This window comes from Hirundo rustica, chromosome 7 (assembly GCF_015227805.2).
Source record: "Hirundo rustica isolate bHirRus1 chromosome 7, bHirRus1.pri.v3, whole genome shotgun sequence".
In the NCBI taxonomy this organism is placed as follows: domain Eukaryota; kingdom Metazoa; phylum Chordata; class Aves; order Passeriformes; family Hirundinidae; genus Hirundo; species Hirundo rustica.
In genome coordinates this window covers 1,940,049-1,958,284 of record NC_053456.1, presented here as the reverse complement: position 1 = coordinate 1,958,284, position 18,236 = coordinate 1,940,049, and the positions used below count along the sequence as shown (strand labels likewise).

General features: G+C 48.8%; 1 protein-coding gene across 2 annotated transcripts in view; it reads left to right on the top strand.

The window, feature by feature from the left end:
• The first annotated feature begins 1,900 nt into the window (after positions 1–1,900).
• Positions 1,901–18,236, top strand: part of KIF5C (kinesin family member 5C) — a 77,903-nt gene continuing 61,567 nt past the window's right edge. For both annotated transcript variants that reach the window (XR_005701628.2, XM_040069627.2), the window contains exon 1: positions 1,901–2,054. Coding sequence is in view for 1 of the 2 variants with exons in the window: in XM_040069627.2 (XP_039925561.1) it covers positions 1,929–2,054 (126 nt within the window). In the remaining variant the exon portion in view is untranslated. The remainder of the gene's footprint in view (positions 2,055–18,236) is intronic.

The window sequence follows — 18,236 nt, the reverse complement described above, 5'->3', positions numbered from 1 at the left end:
CCGGAGCCTGGGCCGCATCTGCAGCTTCCCAGGAGCCATCAGGGATGTCTGGATGCTTCTTTAAGCAGGAGATTCTTGTAGGGAGAAACCGGTGGAGGAGACTTCCTGTGGTGTTTCACACCCGTGTGAACGCAGGGAAATCAGGGAGACAGGAGGGAGAGCTGCAGGTGAGGAGGGAGCATTGTCAGGGAAGGACGAGGACAGCAGCCCTGGTGAGGAGGAGCAGGCTCCAGACTCCGCTTTTCCCAGATGCTGATTCACCACCGGCTGCATCGTGACAAAACTTCTCGTAAACTGAGCAAGGGCAAAGCGTCGCCCACTGCTTCTGCTTTCCTTCCCAGGAACGAGACAGGGGGTGACACTCCAGAAAAGAACAAATATCCTTTCACCTGGGTCTAGATCCAGTTGTGCCGGAGGCAAAGGGAGGGAGATGCTGAGGGAGACGCCAAGGGCAGCTTTGAGAGGGAGCAGATCCAGAGGATCACCACGAGGCTGAGCTGGGAGCCAGAGCACCTTCCCCGTGGAGACAGGAACGCTGCGGGAGAAAGGTGTGTGGAGAGCCCACAGCAGGGCTCCAGTGTCCGGGGGAAGATGGAGAAGGCCTGGGGGAAATTCGGTTTGGATGGAAGAAATCCTTCCCTGGGAGGGTGGGAGGCGCTGGCACAGGCTGCACAGACAAACCCTGCGTGCCTCGGATCCCTGGAAACATCCCAGGCCAGGCTGGAGGGGCTGGGAGCACCTGGGATGGCGGGAGGCGCACGACCAGCAGCACGGGATCATGTCGGGGGTGATATTTTGGGATGATGTTTGGGTTTGGGATGATGTTTGGGGATGATGTTTGAGATGATGTTTTGGGATCATGTCTGGGGCGATGTTTGGGATGGTATTTTGGGATGATGTTGGGGATGATGTTTTGGGACAATGCTCAGGATGCCGTTTGGGGACAATGTTCAGGATGCTGTTTTGGGATGATGCTCAGGATGCTGTTTTGGGTTGATGTCCAGGATGCCGTTTGGAGATGATGTTTTTGGATCGATTGGGATGATGCTGGGGATGATGTTTTGGGACAATGCTCAGGATGCTGTTTGGAGATGATGTTTTGGGATCATGTTTGGGCTGGTGTTGGGATGCTGTTTTGGGATGCTTCTCAGGATGCTGTTTTGGGATGACGCTCAGGATGCTGTTCAGAGATGATGTTTTGGGATCATGTTTGGGACGATGTTGGGGATGATATTTTGGGATGATGCTCAGTATGCTGTTTTGGGATGATTCTTGTGATGCTGTTTGGAGATGATGTTTTGGGATCATGTTTGGGATGATGTTTTGGTATCATGTTTGTGATGATGTTTTGGGATCATGTTTGAGATGATGCTCAGGATGCTGTTCAGAGATGATGTTTTGGGATCATGTTTGTGATGAAGTTTTGGGATCATGTTTGGGATGATGTTTTGGTATCATGTTTGTGATGATGTTTTGGGATCATGTTTGGGATGATGTTTTGGGATCATGTTTGGGATGATGCTCAGGATGCTGGTCTGGGATGATATTGAGATGCTGTTCTGGGATGATGCTCAGGATGCTGTTCGGAGATGATGTTTTGGGATCATGTTTGCGATGATGTTTTGGGATCATGTTTGGGATGATGCTCAGGATGCTGTTTCAGGATGACGCTCAGGATGCTGTTTTGGGATAACGCTCGTGATGCCGTTCAGGGGCCACGTTCGGGTCCCTCCCACCTCATCCCCGGCTGATGCCGCGATTTGGGGGAGGCCCCTCGGTGGCCGCGCAGCCGCGGCCGAGCGGGGCCGTTCCGGGGCGGGTCCGCGGGCTCTGAGCGGCTGCGAGGGCTCCGTGCCCCGCCCGCCCGGCGGCCGCAGCCCCGCCGCTGCCGCACCTGCCCCGCGCAGCCCCGGCGCCCGCCCGCCGCCATGGCGGACCCCGCCGAGTGCAGCATCAAGGTGATGTGCCGCTTCCGGCCCCTCAACGAGGCCGAGATCCTGCGCGGAGACAAATTCATCCCCAAATTCAAGGGCGACGAGACCGTGGTCATCGGGGTGAGTCTTGCCGCATCCCGCATCCCGCACCCCGCACCCCGCTGCGGGTGGGGCGAGCATCCCTCGGCTCGGGGCGAGCATCCCCCGGCTCGGGGCGAGCATCCCTCGGCTCGGGGCGAGCATCCCTCGCTGCGGAGCGTCCCCGAGCCGTCCCCGCGCGTCCCCCCCCCATCCCCTCCATCCCCTCCATTGTTCCCGCAGCCGCCGAGCGGGATGTGGGGCCCGGCGCTGCCTCGCACCCCCCCGGCCGCGCTGCCCCCGACCCACCCGGCGAGGGGCCCGGGGGTGCCCGGGGCTGCCGGGGGTCTCGGGGGGCCCGGGGGGCGCGGGGGAGCCGCGGGCTCGGGCGCTGATGTCATGCCGGGGACTGGGCATGCTCGACTGGGGCGGCCGCCCGCGCCTCCGCCGCGCCCCTGCGGCAGCCGCCGGCACCGGAGTTATCCCGGGGCCCGGAGCCGATCGCCAGAACCGCATCCCCGAGATCCCAGTTCCCGGATCCTCATCCCTGTATCCCCATCCCCGTTTTCCCCATCCCCATATCCCCATCCCTGTATCCCCGTCCCCCTTGTCCCTGTCCCCAGATTCCCATCCCCGGATCCCCATCCCTGTATCCCCATCCCCGTTGTCCCCATATCCCAGTTCCCGGATCCTCATCTTCGGATCCCCCGGATCCTTATCCCTGGATCCTTATCCCTGTATCCCCGTCCCCCTTGTCCCCATGCCCGGATCCCCGTTCCCGGGATTTCCATCCCCGGATCCCCATCCCCATATATCCATCCCGGGGATCCCCATCCCCACACCTTCATCCCCAGATCCCCATCCCCATATCCCCAACCCCGGATCCCCATCCCCGGTTTCTCATCCCTGGATCCCCATCCTTGGATCCCCCTGATCCCCATCCCCAGATTCCCATCCCCATATCCCCATCCCCATATCCCCATCCCCATATCCCCATCCCTGGATTCCCATCCCCAGATCCCCATCCCCAGATCCCCATCCCTGTATTCCCATCCCCATATCCCCATTCCCGGATTTCCATCCCCATATCCCCATCCCTGTATTCCCATCCCCATATCCCCATTCCCGGATCCCCATCCCCATATCCCCATTCCCGGATTTCCATCCCCATATCCCCATTCCCGGATTTCCATCCCCATATCCCCATCCCTGGATTCCCATCCCCATATCCCTATCCCCGGATCTCCATCCCCAGATTCCCATTCCCGGATTTCCATCCCTGGCATCCCCTCGGGCACCGCGCTGAGCAGCGCTGCGGGACGCGACCCAAGTTTGGGGCGGGTTTTTTTAATTTATTTTTTTTTCCCGCGTATAAAATGATGAAATGAACCCAAATCGCGCCCCCGGCGCTCTGCCGGGGCTCGGCCGCTCCGGGGATTTCTTGGGAACAAAGGGTCGGGATGTGGCTCCGTCCCAGCCCAGCATCTTCCCTGTCCCTCTGCGGGGTCTGGGCAGAATTTTTGGTTTGGTGTCCAACCAGCCTGGTCTGTGGTGTTCTGTTTCGTGTACCGCTCGTCTCTGACATCGATTCCATGCACTGGCCATCAGTAAAATCAGTTATCAGCACAGCTCCTTGCACAGCTCGTTAAAATCCTCACCAAAACCTCGGGGTCATCGGAAACTTTGCTGGTGAAAGTTGCAGAACAGCTGCAAGGGAAAAAGAAAAATGGGTGAATTACGAGCGTAAACAGCTTGTTGTTGTTTTTTTTGTTTTTTTTAAATATGAAACGCCCTCTGTGCTGCCGAGTTAATTGTCTTTCGGTGAAGGTTAAAGCTGTAGCACCCCCAGCAGCCTGTTCACAACAGAATTATCCAAGAGGCTCCCGATCTTGGTCAGCAGCAGGGGGCTGGGTTTGGCCAGCAAAATATTGGGAGGGAAAACGCATCCCTGCCGCTGGATGCGCGAGAAACAAATGTCAGCAGGTTCCCCTCCCCCCTGAATAAACAAACGAGCTCTCAGACATATTAAAAGCAGATTAAAATGCATCTCCTGTAAATCCTTTGCAGCGCCGTGTCCTGAGGAGAATCGGAGTTCAGGATTCTCTTTTTCCCCCCCGCTGATAATGCGCCTTTGTCTATAAAGTGTCGGTTGTCTGGGAAAACAGTAGCTGCGATGGTTTGGGAAAGGGTTTTGTGTCTCGCAGGCAGGAGGTAATTCCTTTGGTGAGGGTAAAAAAAAAAAAAGGGAAAAAAACCCACAACAAAACAGCAACTGGTAATTTCCTACCATGGAAATTAAGAAAAAAACCCCAAAAAAACAACAGAGAGAAAAAAGGACAGCGTGTGTTTATTTATATAGAGATTTATTTTACATGGATAGTCAGGTGGGGGGGTTTTTTGCTGCCTTTCCCTTCCTAAGGCAGAAAAATTGTAATTATTTAGGATTTTAATCACCTCAGCCAATGCAATATTCTCAAATCCAGCCACGGGAGCGCTGTGGGAAGAGCTGCAGCTTGGCTGAGGGGAAGTGAACACAAAAATCTTCCCTTGTTCTTCGTCCTCTTTATTTGTAACTGGATCCCCAGAGGATCCCACTGCAGCAGGACCGGGAAGTGCCGCTGTGTTTTTAATGATTTTTTTTATTATTATTATCATTTTTAATATATTTTTTAAATGATTTTATTGGTTTGGAGTGGCTGCTTTTTCTCCAACAAATAATGCCTGGCAGGGGCAAGGAATCCTGATCTGTGGGAAGCACCACCAGAGCAGAGTTCCTTCTAGGAAAAGCAGGATTTCAGTCTTCAAAAGCTCTTAGGAGCAAAGATAAACCAGGACCGACCACTTTTTTGTTTGTTTGTTTGTTTGTTTTACTGTAGCATTTGAAAACACTGCAATGCAGATTTTAATCTGGATTCGTGGATTGGAAAGAGAAGGGTTCTGTTAAAATTTTTAAAAACCAAACAAAACTACCGACTTCCCCTGAGAGGAATTATGTCATGTGAGGAAAAAAGTAAAATAGAACTGATTTAAGGGAAACATCTATTTTTTTAAAATTTTTTTCCCCCTGACTAGTAAGTCTGAATAAATTTATTTCTTCCCAACAAACACGGGGGAAAGGCTTTCCTCCTGAATTTCCTGTCATCTCCTGTTACAATTCCCAGAGGCAAAAAAACTTCCAGATCATGACTTGGTATTTCTGGGAAGGAGCAGCAAAGAGGGAAAGTTTAACCACTTAGGCTGGGTTTCCTTAGGCTGGATTTTGGGATTTGAGCCCGGCTTTTGGGGTTTGTGCTTCTTTGGGGTCTCGCGTGTGAAGCGTGGAAGGTGAGAACGTTTCACCTGGAATTTCCCTTTGCTTAAACCCGACCAAACCCTCGGTGTTCCTGCTCTGCTGTGAAGTTTAAAACACAAAAAACCCCTTTGAGGTTAAGCTCCTGGCTGAGAAGGGCAGGAAAAGGGAATAAATCCGGGCAGGAAAGGGGGATAAATCCGGGCAGGAAAGGGGGATAAATCCGGGCAGGAATAGGGGATAAATCCAGGCAGGAAAAGGGGATAAATCCAACAGGAAAAGGGGATAAATCCAGCAGGAAATGGGGATAAATCCGGGCAGGAAAGGGGGATAAATCCAACAGGAAAAGGGGGTAAACCCGGGCAGGAAAAGGGGATAAATCCAGGCAGGAATAGGGGATAAATCTGGGCAGGAAAAGGGGATAAATCCAGGCAGGAAAAGGGGATAAATCCAGCAGGAAAAGAGGATAAATCCAGGTAGGAAAAGAGGATAAATCCAGGTAGGAAAAGGAGATAAATCCAGCAGGAAGAGATAAATCCAGGCAGGAAAAGGGGATAAATCCAGGCAGGAAAAGGGATAAATCCAGGTAGGAAAAGGAGATAAATCCAGCAGGAAAAGGGATAAATTCAGGCAGGAAAAGGGGATAAATCCAGGTAGGAAAGGGGGATAAATCCGGGCAGGAAATGGGGATAAATCCAGCAGGAAAAGGGGATAAATTCAGGTAGGAAATGGGGATAAATCCAGGCAGGAAAAGGGGATAAATCCAGGCAGGAAAGGGGGATAAATCCGGGCAGGAAATGGGGATAAATCCAGCAGGAAAAGGGGATAAATTCAGGTAGGAAATGGGGATAAATCCAGGTAGGAAAAGGGGGATAAATCCAGGCAGGAAAGGGGGATAAATCCGGGCAGGAAATGGGGATAAATCCAGCAGGAAAAGGGGATAAATTCAGGTAGGAAATGGGGATAAATCCAGCAGGACAAGGGGGATAAATCCAGCAGGACAAGAGGATAAATCCAGGGATTCCCTTTGCACTCGGCTGCCCAGCAGCCTCCCCGGGCTGCAGTTTGGGTTTGTGTCTCTGCCTCTCCTCTCAAGGTGACTCTGGAGGATCGGTCGGCTGCCACCTCTCCAGGCCGGCTTTTTCCAGCTGCTTTCCCGCAGGAAGGACCGCGTGGAGCTCGGCAGCTCCTGCCCTGCTCCATCCCTGGGCGGGGAGGATGCAGAGAGCCCCAGCACCCGCTGTGATGATCCCTGCTTTAGCTTTGTGGTTTAGCTTCCTCCTTCCAGCCGGCTCTGAGGGGGAATATTTAAGAATTTGGTTGGGATTGGGGTGGTGGTTTGGTGTTTTCCTCTCTTTTTTCCTCTCGGGTCTGGAGCAGGAGGCGGAACATCCAAAGGGCAGCTCGGGGGAGGGCTCCTGTTGTTCCCAGGAAGGGATAAAAGGCTCTCCATTGTGCCTGGCAGCTGGATTTGTAAAGCCCAGCTTAGCGGGAGAAGCTGAGCTTTGCAGAGCCTCCCCCTGCTCCTCTCTGCCCATCCCGGGGAGCTCCGGCCCTTGGGAATTCCAGGAGAGCTCGGGGATGGCTGGGGAGGGTCCCTCAGGACTGGGGAAATTCTCTTGTCTCATCCCTGAAATATTCCCCAGGAATAACTCCTGGGAGCGAACTCAACCATCCGCGCTGTCCCAGGGAAGGAATTCCTGCACAAGGCCGAGAGCTGCATCATCCCTGTGGGTCCCTCCCAGCTCGGAATATTCCCTGAAGAAAAGGGAAAACAAAAGATTGATGGTTGATTCCTGTCCGAGCAAAGTCGTGAATTTATTTTCTTTCTTTTTCCCTTTTTTTAAATTTTTTTTTTTTTTTTAATGTTTTCTGCCGTAAGTGCTTCTTAGGCTGTCTCGTGGAGAGATTCTCGCTTATTTTCATCCCTAAAATACTTGGAAAGGCTTTATGTCTTTATTCCATCCTGTGCCAGCGAAGCCGGCAGGGTTTGTGCCAGCGAAGGGCTCGGTCTGAAATCCCTCCCGTGCAGGGATCTCGGAGTCACTTAAAAAAAACCAACCCAAAACACCAAAAAAACAACAACAACAAAAAACCCCCTCCTTGGGATAATAGATAAATGCCAAGTTTAAAAAAAAAAAAAAAAAAAAAAAAAATATATATATATATATATATATATATAAAAACCCAAAAAACCTGCCCTGCTGGTTTGGTTTTTGGGGTTTTTTTTTTGGGGGGGGGGTGGTATTTTTGGGGTTTTTTTTGTTTGTTTGGGTTTTGGTTGGTTGGTTGGGGTTTTTTTGTTTGGTTTGGGTTTTTTTGTGTTTGTTTTTTGTTTGTTGTTGTTTTGGGGGGGGGGTTTGGTTTTGTTTTGGGGGTTTTTTTTGTGGGTTTTTGTGGTTTTGTTTTGTTTTGGTTTGGTTTTTTTGTGTTTTTTTGGGGGGTTTTCTTGGTTGGGTTTTTTTTTTTGGTGCATGCAGCTTTTTACCAAAATCCATCTCCATCCCCGAGGACACAACCGCTGTTCCTGGGGAGGGTTTGCCGCCGGCGCGTCCGTAAATACCTGGTGTGACCGCCTCGGCTGGATTCCCACCGCTGCTCTCCTGGGAGCTGCTCCTCGCTTTGCTCCCGGCGTTTTTCCCCTCAGGAGCGAGCAGGGTTTGGTCAAGAAAGGACTTTTGGGATCCCAACCCCTGGCTGAGCGTGGAATTCCCGGGGGATGGGTGTCCTCGCGCGGCCGCCGAACGCTTTTGTGGGAGCCGCTTTGCTCCAGGTGCCCCCAGGGTTTTCCAGCAGCGGCTGGATCTGGATCTCAGCGCTTTCCCTCCTTCCGTGGAGGAGCTGGGCCAACGCTGTGCTGGGCTCCTCTCCTGTGGCCCTGCTGCTTTCAGGTCAGGTATTTCCAGAGCTCTGGCTTTTTTTTGGGATGGTTTTTTCCCCTTTGCTCTGTGGGTTCCTCAGGAAGAAGCAGAAGCCTGTGGATCACCTCGCTGTTCCTTTGGAACACAGGATGGAGCCCACTTTTCTAGGATCACTTCCTTATTCCTTGCACAAGAAACAATTTTATTTACTTACAAGTAACACTTTCATTTATTTACAACAAAAATTTTCATTTATTTGCAAGAAGCATTTTCATTTCGTGAAGAACTGCCGTGGCCGTTCAAGGAGCTGCTCCCGGGTTTGATATTTAAAGCAATTTCCTGTGCTCCATGCTTATTTTTTTGTGGCAGGCGGGTAGAGGTGTGATCAAAGAAAAATCTCGTAAAATATGGTTCAGGAGCAATCCCTGTGCTCCGCTCTTATTTTATTTTTTTTTTTCCTGTGGCAGGCAGGTAGAGATGTTATAAAAGAAAGGTCTCATAAAATACAGTTTAGGCCTTGTTACTCTAGCAGTGCTGGAAGTAGCTTGTAGGTTCCCATAAAGAAAAAAATTATAAGAGCAAACACAACAGCTTGTTCCTGGAGGGAAAAATACGTTTGCACCTGCATAAACCATGAATCTGTCCCATAAAAATCAGCGAAGAAAACACACATTTAAAAAAAGGAAAATTTGAGGGACATATCCAATAGCCCCAAACGAACTAAATTTCACTGTGTTGCTGGGCAGTTAGGCTGAACACAGTTCCTTCTGATATCTCCTATAAAGGGGAGCTTTGGGAATAAAAATTCAGCTTTTTCTGCACAAAAAACCCGAGTCTGGCTTATTACGACCACAATTTTCAGCAGCTCGTGTGGAGGATGACAATCAGGGGCCTGGTGAGGTGACTGAGGAAGGTGTTTGGGTAAAGAACGGAGCTATTCTGGAGCTGATTATCAAATTATTATTATTATTATTATTATTATTATTATTATTATTATTATATTTATTTCTTGTCTCAGGGAGACTCCCACGAGGTGCTGGAGCAAACGTGCAAAATTGCTCTGCCACAACGTCAAGGGGGAAAAAAAAAAATCATTGTTGATGAGGATTTCTCCAACTTTTCTCCTTTTCCACTGTGCCTTTGTGGAATCCCAGTTCAGCTCCTGGGGTTCTGTTGGAACTGACCCAGTTTCCCGAGGTGTTCCCAATAAATGCTTCCCAACAAATTTCAAAACCAAACCTTGGCCCGTTCTGGCCGGGTTTGAGCCGTTCCTTGGGGACAGCGTGGTTTGAGGGCTTCGTTTGATTCTCCTCAGTCTCCTCAGCTGTTTTCCCTCCTGGAATGGAGATTCCTGCTCTTCCCTGCTGGTCTCCCGCTCCTGAGCTGGGGGCAGATTTTCCAGCATGGATCAATGGGTGTTTTATGGATGAAGCTGCTCCTGGGTTTGCTTTTCTGTTTTCTGAAGGAGCCCTGAGAGCTCAGGTGTGGAAACAGCTTTTGTTTATGGATGGTGCTGCTGGAAGGAAGATTTACTCCAAAGGAAAAGCACATTTCCTCACCGAGGTGATTTCCCTCCTGTGTTTCCTCAGGGCATCTTTTTGTCTCTTTTCCCGATCCCCCTTTGGGCATCCTCCTCCACACCTATCCTGTCAAAAATTCAGATTCTTACTTAAACCTTCCCAACTTAAAATACAGGTTGTGGATTTCAACGAGCTAACTCGTCAAACCACAGGAAAATGGGGTTTCAAGCCTCTCTGTGCTCTCTTTTCCCCTCTGGTACCTCCTGCTGGATGCCTGTTTTTGGGACCAGAAGGTTCAAAAATAGAGCATCATTCCCAGTCCTTTTCCTCTTTTCCTCTTTTCCTCTTTTCCTCTTTTCCTCTTTTCCTCTTTTCCTCTTTTCACCTTTTCCCCTTTTCATTTCCCTTTCCCTTCTCCTTCTCCTTCTCCTTCCCCTTCCCCTTCCCCTTCCCCTTCCCCTGGTGCTTGGATTTGTTCTGGCACATGTTTGTTGAGCCTGCTGCAGTGAGATTTGGGGGTTTTTGGGGTGTTTTTTGTATTTTTTTGTCCACTGCAGAGGATTTTCCCCGAGGCTCCCTGCCCCAGGGGCAGCTCCTGGGTGCGCCCAGAGCTCCCTGGGCTGGCTCAGGGTTTCAAACGGCGCCAGGAGAATAAAAACCAAGGAAAGCTTTCCTCAAAAAAGGGAAAAGCGAAGGATGCAATGCCGCTTGTAGGGCTTGAACACTGCTCTGCTTTTCCCTGTAGGAGTTTCTGGGAGGAAAGAGGCATCGGAGGAAAGATGATCCCATTTTGGTTTGGTTTTGTCCTCCGCGTCCTTCCTGCTGGCGTGAAAATGCCTCGCTTGGGATTTGTTTTCCTCCCAGACTCCCAAAGTTGTTCTGTGCTGCCTAAGGTGTCTCCAGGTGCCGCCTTACATTCCTGAAACCCCCGCCACGATCCCGTTTCGTGTGTGGCTTGGGGCTGTCTGGCCGCTGGGGCGTCTCTGGTTAAACTCCGGTTCAGCTGAACGCCAGTTTGGAATTCCGTTGGAATCCTAGAAACTTGGAATTTGGGGTTGTGGTGCACAGTGGCACGTGTGAGTCAAGATGGAGGATTTGGGGCGTTGTCTGGGTTCTTCTTCGCCGCCTTCTTCCTTCTTCTTCGCGGGCTTGGGTGGTTTTCTGTAACTGGGTGAAAAAGGCCTTGGGTGGTCAATATTGGGTCAAAAGCATCAATAATAGAGGTGTGACCTCGTTACTGTGTGATTGTCGCTTAAATGACCTTGGGAAGAGCTAGAAGCTCCATTGCACCTCGTTTTCGAAGCCTGTAAATGCCGTAAATAGATAAGAGATAACAAACGTTCCAAGCTCGGCGTTTCCCGAGTATTATTCATCCTGACCTTGGCGGAGAAGAAAAGAAGCCAAAAGTGTTACCCTTGTTTTTCTGAGCCTTTTGATTTTCTTAAATGGAGTCAGATCTTTTTAGTTGTTGTACAATATTAAGAGCAGTTTTCTACCTTTTCCCACAGATGTAACGTAAACAAATCCTTTGTTTTTCATTCTCTGTCCTTTGTTTGCATATTTCTAACCTGAAAACAATTGTAACTGACAGTTGGTCTGGCCACTGAGGCTGAGGGGTGGAAACCCCAAAAAGCCAATCTTCTGCTAGACCCAGAAATGTATAAAAAGTAAGAAATAAACAAAGGGGTCTCTTCTTCTCTCCGCTCTCTCAGCTGTGAGCTGGATCGGAAGCTCTGCCCTGCGAAAATCTCTTGTCTGCGTGTGACTGCTTTGTGTGCCTCGGTGACAGAAAGCTCAACAGAATTTGGAGCGAATCTTTTCCTCAAAAGGTCCCTTCCACACAGGGGGATTTTCCTGCGGCCTGTTGCCTTTTCCTTAACGTCCACAGGGATTTTTCGGGTGCCTGTTTTGGCTGGGTTCTTCAAGCTTGACGTGTTTTATCTTAAAGTCACCCTCAGTTACCTCGCAAACGCTCCCAGACTTTTTAATTCCCAACTTTTGCTCGACTTGGTGCTGCTGCAAGGTTTTAAAAGCTGGGTGTGGAGGCAGGAAAAGGCTTTTGGAGTTGCTCAGCAATGGTTGGGCACTTTGGGTTTGGCCGTGGTGTCGCCGATGTTTTATGTTAATATTAATAATATTAGTAAATATCGGGATAATGGCGCTCGTCTGTGACCTGGGGAAATGCCTTAATTCAGTTTTATTGGCTTTTGGAGTGCGAAAACATTTAATGATTTCATTTTTAAAATTTAATATTATGGCTATTTATTAATAATATTAATAAATATCGGGATAATGGCGCTCGTCTGTGACCTGGGGAAATGCCTTAATTCAGTTTTATTGGCTTTTGGAGTGTGAAAACATTTAATGATTTCATTTTAAAAATTTAATATTATGGCTATTTATTAATAATATTAATAAGTATTGGGATAATGGCGCTCGTCTGTGACCTGGGGAAATGCCTTAATTCAGTTTTATTGGCTTTTGGAGTGTGAAAACATTTAATAATTTAAAAATTATTTGATGTTATTAATATTTATTAATATTCTAATGTTTTAATAATCCCAGAAAAACAAAGCAAGCACAGCAGCAAAAAATTACGCCAAAATATCCAAAAATGGGATCCTTCACATCCTTAAGGGTGTGGAGACACAGGCATGGGATTGCTGATGGATTCCTGGTTTTATTCATCTATCCCTGGACATTTATTTGGTTATTTGGCATCTCTGGGTTTGGGCTTTTTATGGGAAATGCTTGTGATTGTCATGAGATTCCCATGAAATTATCAATAATTGGTCACAGGACAGCTTCAGGAAATGTCTGTGTTCCACCTGTGAGGCAGAATTGACACCAAGGACGTCGGATTTTATTTTTTTTTTTTCCCCCGCCGTGAGAAATGATCATCCAGAGACAAAAACTTAAATCTTTAATCGTGGTCTTTGCTCGGAGTGATCCATTTTTTGCGGTGCCTCTCTCTGCCTCTGCTCGGAGAATTCCTTTTCCACTCCCTGGTTGTGATGATGGACAGGAGACGCTCCTGGTGTGAAAGTCTCTCTCCGGACTCAGGGGATGGGGGAGCCCTGAAACACCGGGCTGGATCTGAAGCTGCTGCAGAACATTTCCACCAGGAGGACCTGACTCCAAAACCCACATTTTGTCCCACGTTTAACGACCCCGAGGCCTCCGACGCCTCTCTCGCAGCACAAAATATTCCCCAGTTTGCCGGGATATTGTTGCTATGGCAGCGTTTCCCAGTCAGCAAAAAAAAAAAAAAATCTGTTTTGGCGGCTCCCGAGCTGAAGAAATCCTCCGGTTCTGAGGGGTGGAAGTTGAATTTCAAAGCCTCACTGGCACCCAGGAATCATCCTGGCTGCTCAGTTGTTGTTCCCCCACCCGGGAGAGCGTTCCCTGGATTGGGGGAACTGGGTTAGGGAGTATTTTTAGGCAGGCTGTGAGCACGAGTTGGGATTTTCCGCAGCTGTAATCCCTTCCTCTCGCTCCCAGCTCGGGATTTAGGCCAGCAGGGAGCTGGGGGCATCATCTCGCAGGGTTTGGGGATCTCGCCTTGCTCACCTGGGGAGGATCTGTGCCCAAAAAAACCCTCCAAGAAAAGTCACCTGGATTTTTGTCCATGCACCTCCCAGCCACATCCATTTTTCCCCCTTAATTCCCTTTTATTTTACATTTCTCTTCCCCCTCTCTCCTTTTCTATGCCTTTCCCTCCACCTCTCTCTCCTTTTATCTTGCATTTTGCCTGGTTTCCTCCTCTCACGACCCCTCCCTACGCTTTTTGTATTTTCTTCTCCACTTTCTGGGTCACCCCTAAATATCCAGTGGAAAGCTGCCGACGCTTGGCTCGGTTATTTCTCCCTCCGTGGCATCTTTCGCAGTTTAACTTCAAAGCAAAACAGTCCAGCAAACAAATCCTGAAAGCAGAATTAATCTCGCTCCACAGGAGCACGTGGAGAGACGCGTTTTGTTTTGGTTTGGTTTTTTTTCCTGGAGTAAAACGTTTGCTTCGTGTGCAGCCCGGATTTTCTGGGTGTCACGGAGTAAACTCAGCCACGGACTTCAAACAAAGCCACTGCCAGCACAAAAAACCAAACCAAACCAAACTTATTTCTGTGCTTCGTGCGATGCTGGAGCTGTGGGATTTGGCAGGAGGGAAGCGGGAATGCTGCGGGGAGCTGGGGGGAAATGGGAGCACCTGGGTTTGTGCCAGGATGGATCGGAGTGAAGCACTAAATACGGGATATTTATGGTGTTTCCCTTCAAAGGAGCCCTTCTTTGTTCTGTTTTGTGGTAAATCCCCGTGCTGTTTCACCAAAAGCAGCGCTGGGTAAATTGTGATTGCTCCTGATGCTGCCGTTCGTCCGTTTTCCTCAGCAGAGCTTGGATTTGGGCTCTTTGGGATGCAAAGTTTGGGATGCAAACTTTGTATGGAACTGGACAAACCTGGATTTGACTTCCCAGTGATCAGCTCCCTGGCTTTCCTCTGATCTGCAGTAGGTTTGGAGGCTGAAATTCCGGATATTTCAGATTTTTTTGGTGGGGCCGTGGGAGCTGCCTGTGCTCCCTTCAGGCTGGTTTGGAGGAAATCATCTGGGGAAAGCTGCAGCAGCCGTGGTGGGGGTGGGAATTCAGAGGAAAAGATCCCATTTCCATTGCTCTGGGCGCTGGGTTTTGTTTGGTTTGGGTCGTTTTCGCCTTAAAACTGTGCCAGATGCTGGGGGTGGCTGGAGGCTGAATCCTGCTGAATGGCTTGGGGCTTGTCAGCAAGAGAAAGTGCTTATGTTAATGTAAAAAGAAAATATTATTAAATCACCCTCTTAATTATTATTAGCACCCCCTTACCCCCTGCTAGTCGCCAGCCCCGGTGTTTTGCAGGCTTGGCTTTGTTTCTGCTGTTGAAAAATCAGATTACGAGGCTTGGTTTACATAAGAGCCACCAGGTGCTGTCATTTTTATTTGTGTACAGGGCTGTCATTTTATAGCTGGTGGTGTTTCCCTCCTCTCCCCTGTCCTGGCGTGTCCGGGAGGAGCAGCAGAGCTTTCACTCGTGGCTGGAAGCGTTGAACTCGAGGATCAGAGCCTCTGGAGCTGGGGAAAAGCGCACCGGGAACGCACCAGCACTGCTAAACCTGGTTTGCTGCCAGATAATTCTCTGTTTTGGGGGAGAATTCAGCAGAATCCAGCACTGCTGTGCTGGAGGAGATGCGAGCTCTCTGCAAAGCTCTAATGCACTTCTTGCTGCAGGGAGGGAGCGGCAAGGGTCACGAGCCAGGAAAAAAAAAAAAAAATCTATTTTTGCTCATAAAACCTCTCTAAAAAATGACCAAAGGAAGGCCAAGCAGCGCAGTTCAGAAAGGAAACTCTGCAGCTCTTTGTGCTGACGGGGGGCACCGGAGGGTTTTGCGCTGTGTGTGTGTTCTGCCAGCTCAGAAATGCCGCTTTTATTCGCATTACTGCGAGTGTTTGGGCTGCAGTAACACACCCAGCGCCCTTTGCCAGCTGTGCAGGGAAGCAAAACCTGTCCCCACCTGTGCCTCAGGGTGGGACGAGCTGGTGGAGGTGTTCTCCCCACCGAATGCGGCTGCAATTCCCCTCCAATTTGTGATTTTGATTTCAACAAGTCCGAATTCCTTGATGATTGCCTTTATTGGTATTAATTTACCAGGGATGCAAGACTCCAACATTCTGCTTTTCCTCCGGACAGCTGCTGCAGAGACGGAGGGAGCAGCAATTCTGGTTTGGAATGGGTTTTTTGTCAGGGATTTTTGGTCTCTGTTTGTCCAATTACCTGGCACAATTTTATTAGCTGGGATGGGATAGGATAGGATAGGATAGGATAGGATAGGATAGGATAGGATAGGATAGGATAGGATAGGATAGGATAGGATAGGATAACTCTGCCCCCCACAAATTATCAGCTTTTCTAAACACCATCGAGGTCTCTCTTCAGCCATTTCCTATCTAAGCTCTCCCAGGCCCTGCTACATCAGGGAAAGAAGCCTTGCTTTTTAAAAACATTATTAAAACTTAGGATTTTTGTATCACCACCTGTTTCCTGAGTGCTTGTGCTCGGGCAGGTTCGGTGCCCGAATGGTGAGATTTGGACATTTCGAGTAAAATTCAGAGTTTTCTGCTTCTTTGGTTCTCCCCAGATGATGAGGGCTAGAAAGGGAAAGAGGAGAGGAAACCGGGCAAGCAGGTGAGGATTGGAAGGTGAAAGAAACAGGTGGAATGTTGTTAGGGGGGAAGGAGGTCAGTGATTTTGTAGTGGGGCCCAAAAACTGTGTGAAACACCGATGTTCCTGTGCATTCCTTCCTGCAGGAGCTGATCTTCCTCAGTGCTCCTATTAAATCAGGTTTGAGCAGGTTTTTTGGGTGTGGCACAGGGTTTGAGCAGGTATTTGGGGTGAGGGATGGGTTTGAGTGGGTATTTAGGGTGGGGCACAGGGTTTGAGCAGGTATTTTGGTATGACACTGAGTTTGATTAGGTATTTTGGGTATGGCACGGGGTTTGAGTGGGTATTTGGGGTATGGCACAGGGTTTGAGTGGGTATTTTGGGTATGGCACGGGGTTTGAGTGGGTATTTTGGGTATGGCACGGGGTTTGAGTGGGTATTTTGGGTATGGCACAGGGTTTGAGCAGCTATTTCAGATGTGGCACACGTTCTGAGCAGGCATTTTGGTTGTGGCACACATTTTGAGCAGCTATTTCGGCTGTGACACGTTTTGATCAGGTATTTCAGCTGTGGCACACATTTTGTGTAGATATTTCAGCTGTGGCACAGGTTCTGAGCAGGTATTTCAGGTGAGGGATGGGGTTTGAGCAGCTATTTCAGCTGTGGCACACGTTCTGAGTAGGTATTTCAGCTGTGTCACATTTTGATCAGGTATTTCAGCTGTGGCACAGGTTCTGAGCAGGTATTTCAGCTGTGGCACAGGTTCTGAGCAGGTATTTCAGCTGTGGCACACATTTTGAGCAGGTATTTTGGTTGTGTCACTTTTTGATCAGGTATTTTGGTTGTGGCACATATTTTGAACAGGTATTTCAGCTGTGTCACATATTTTGATCAGGTATTTCAGCTGTGGCACACGTTCTGAGCAGGTATTTCAGCTGTGGCACACGTTTTGATCAGGTATTTCAGCTGTGGCACACGTTTTGATCAGGTATTTTGGTTGTGTTGTACATTTTGATGAGCTATTTCAGCTGTGGCACACATTTTGATCAGGTATTTCAGCTGTGGCACATTTTGATCAGGTATTTCAGCTGTGGCACACATTTTGATCAGGTATTTTGGTTGTCTCATACATTTTGATGGGCTATTTCAGCTGTGTCACATTTTGATCAGGTATTTCAGCTGTGGCACATGTTCTGAGCAGGTATTTCAGGTGAGCAGGTGAGGGATGGGGTTTGAGCAGGTATTTTGGCTGTGGCACAGGTTCTGAGCAGGTATTTTGGTTCTGGCACACATTTGGAGGAGGTATTTCAGCTGTGTCACATATTTTGATCAGGTATTTTGTTTCTGGCACACATTTTGAGCAGGTATTTTTGCTGTGGCACCCATTTTGAGCAGGTATTTTGGTTGTGTCACATTTTGAGCAGGTATTTCAGCTGTGGCACACATTCTGAGCAGGTATTTCAGCTGTGGCACACATTTTGGGCAGGTATTTTGGTTGTGTCACATTTTGATCAGGTATTTCAGCTGTGGCACACATTTTGATCAGATATTTTGGTTCTGGCACACATTTTGATCAGGTATTTCAGCTGTGGCACACATTTTGATCAGGTATTTCGGCTGTGGCACACATTTTGATCAGGTATTTTGGTTCTGGCACACATTTTGAGCAGGTATTTTGGTTGTGTCACATTTTGATCAGGTATTTCAGCTGTGGCACACATTTTGAGCAGGTATTTTGGTTCTGGCACACATTTTGATCAGGTATTTCAGCTGTGTCACACATTTTGAGCAGGTATTTCAGCTGTGGCACATGTTCTGAGCAGGTATTTCAGGTGAGCAGGTGAGGGATGGGGTTTGAGCAGGTATTTCGGCTGTGGCACAGGTTCTGAGCAGGTATTTTGGCTGTGGCACACATTCTGAGCAGGTATTTCAGTTCTGCCACACATTTTGAGCAGGTATTTCAGCTGTGTCACACATTTTGGTTAGGTATTTTGGTTGTGTCACACGTTTTGATGAGCTATTTCAGCTGTGTCACACATTTTGATCAGGTATTTCAGCTGTGTCACACATTTTGATCAGGTATTTCAGCTGTGGCACACATTTTGAGCAGGTATTTTTGCTGTGGCACACATTTTGAGCAGGTATTTTGGTTCTGGCACACATTTTGAGCAGGTATTTTGGTTGTGGCACACATTTTGATCAGGTATTTCGGCTGTGGCACACATTTTGAGCAGGTATTTTGGTTCTGGCACACATTTTGATCAGGTATTTTGGTTGTGTCACATTTTTATCAGGTATTTCAGCTGTGGCACACATTTTGAGCAGGTATTTTGGTTCTGGCACACATTTTGATCAGGTATTTCAGCTGT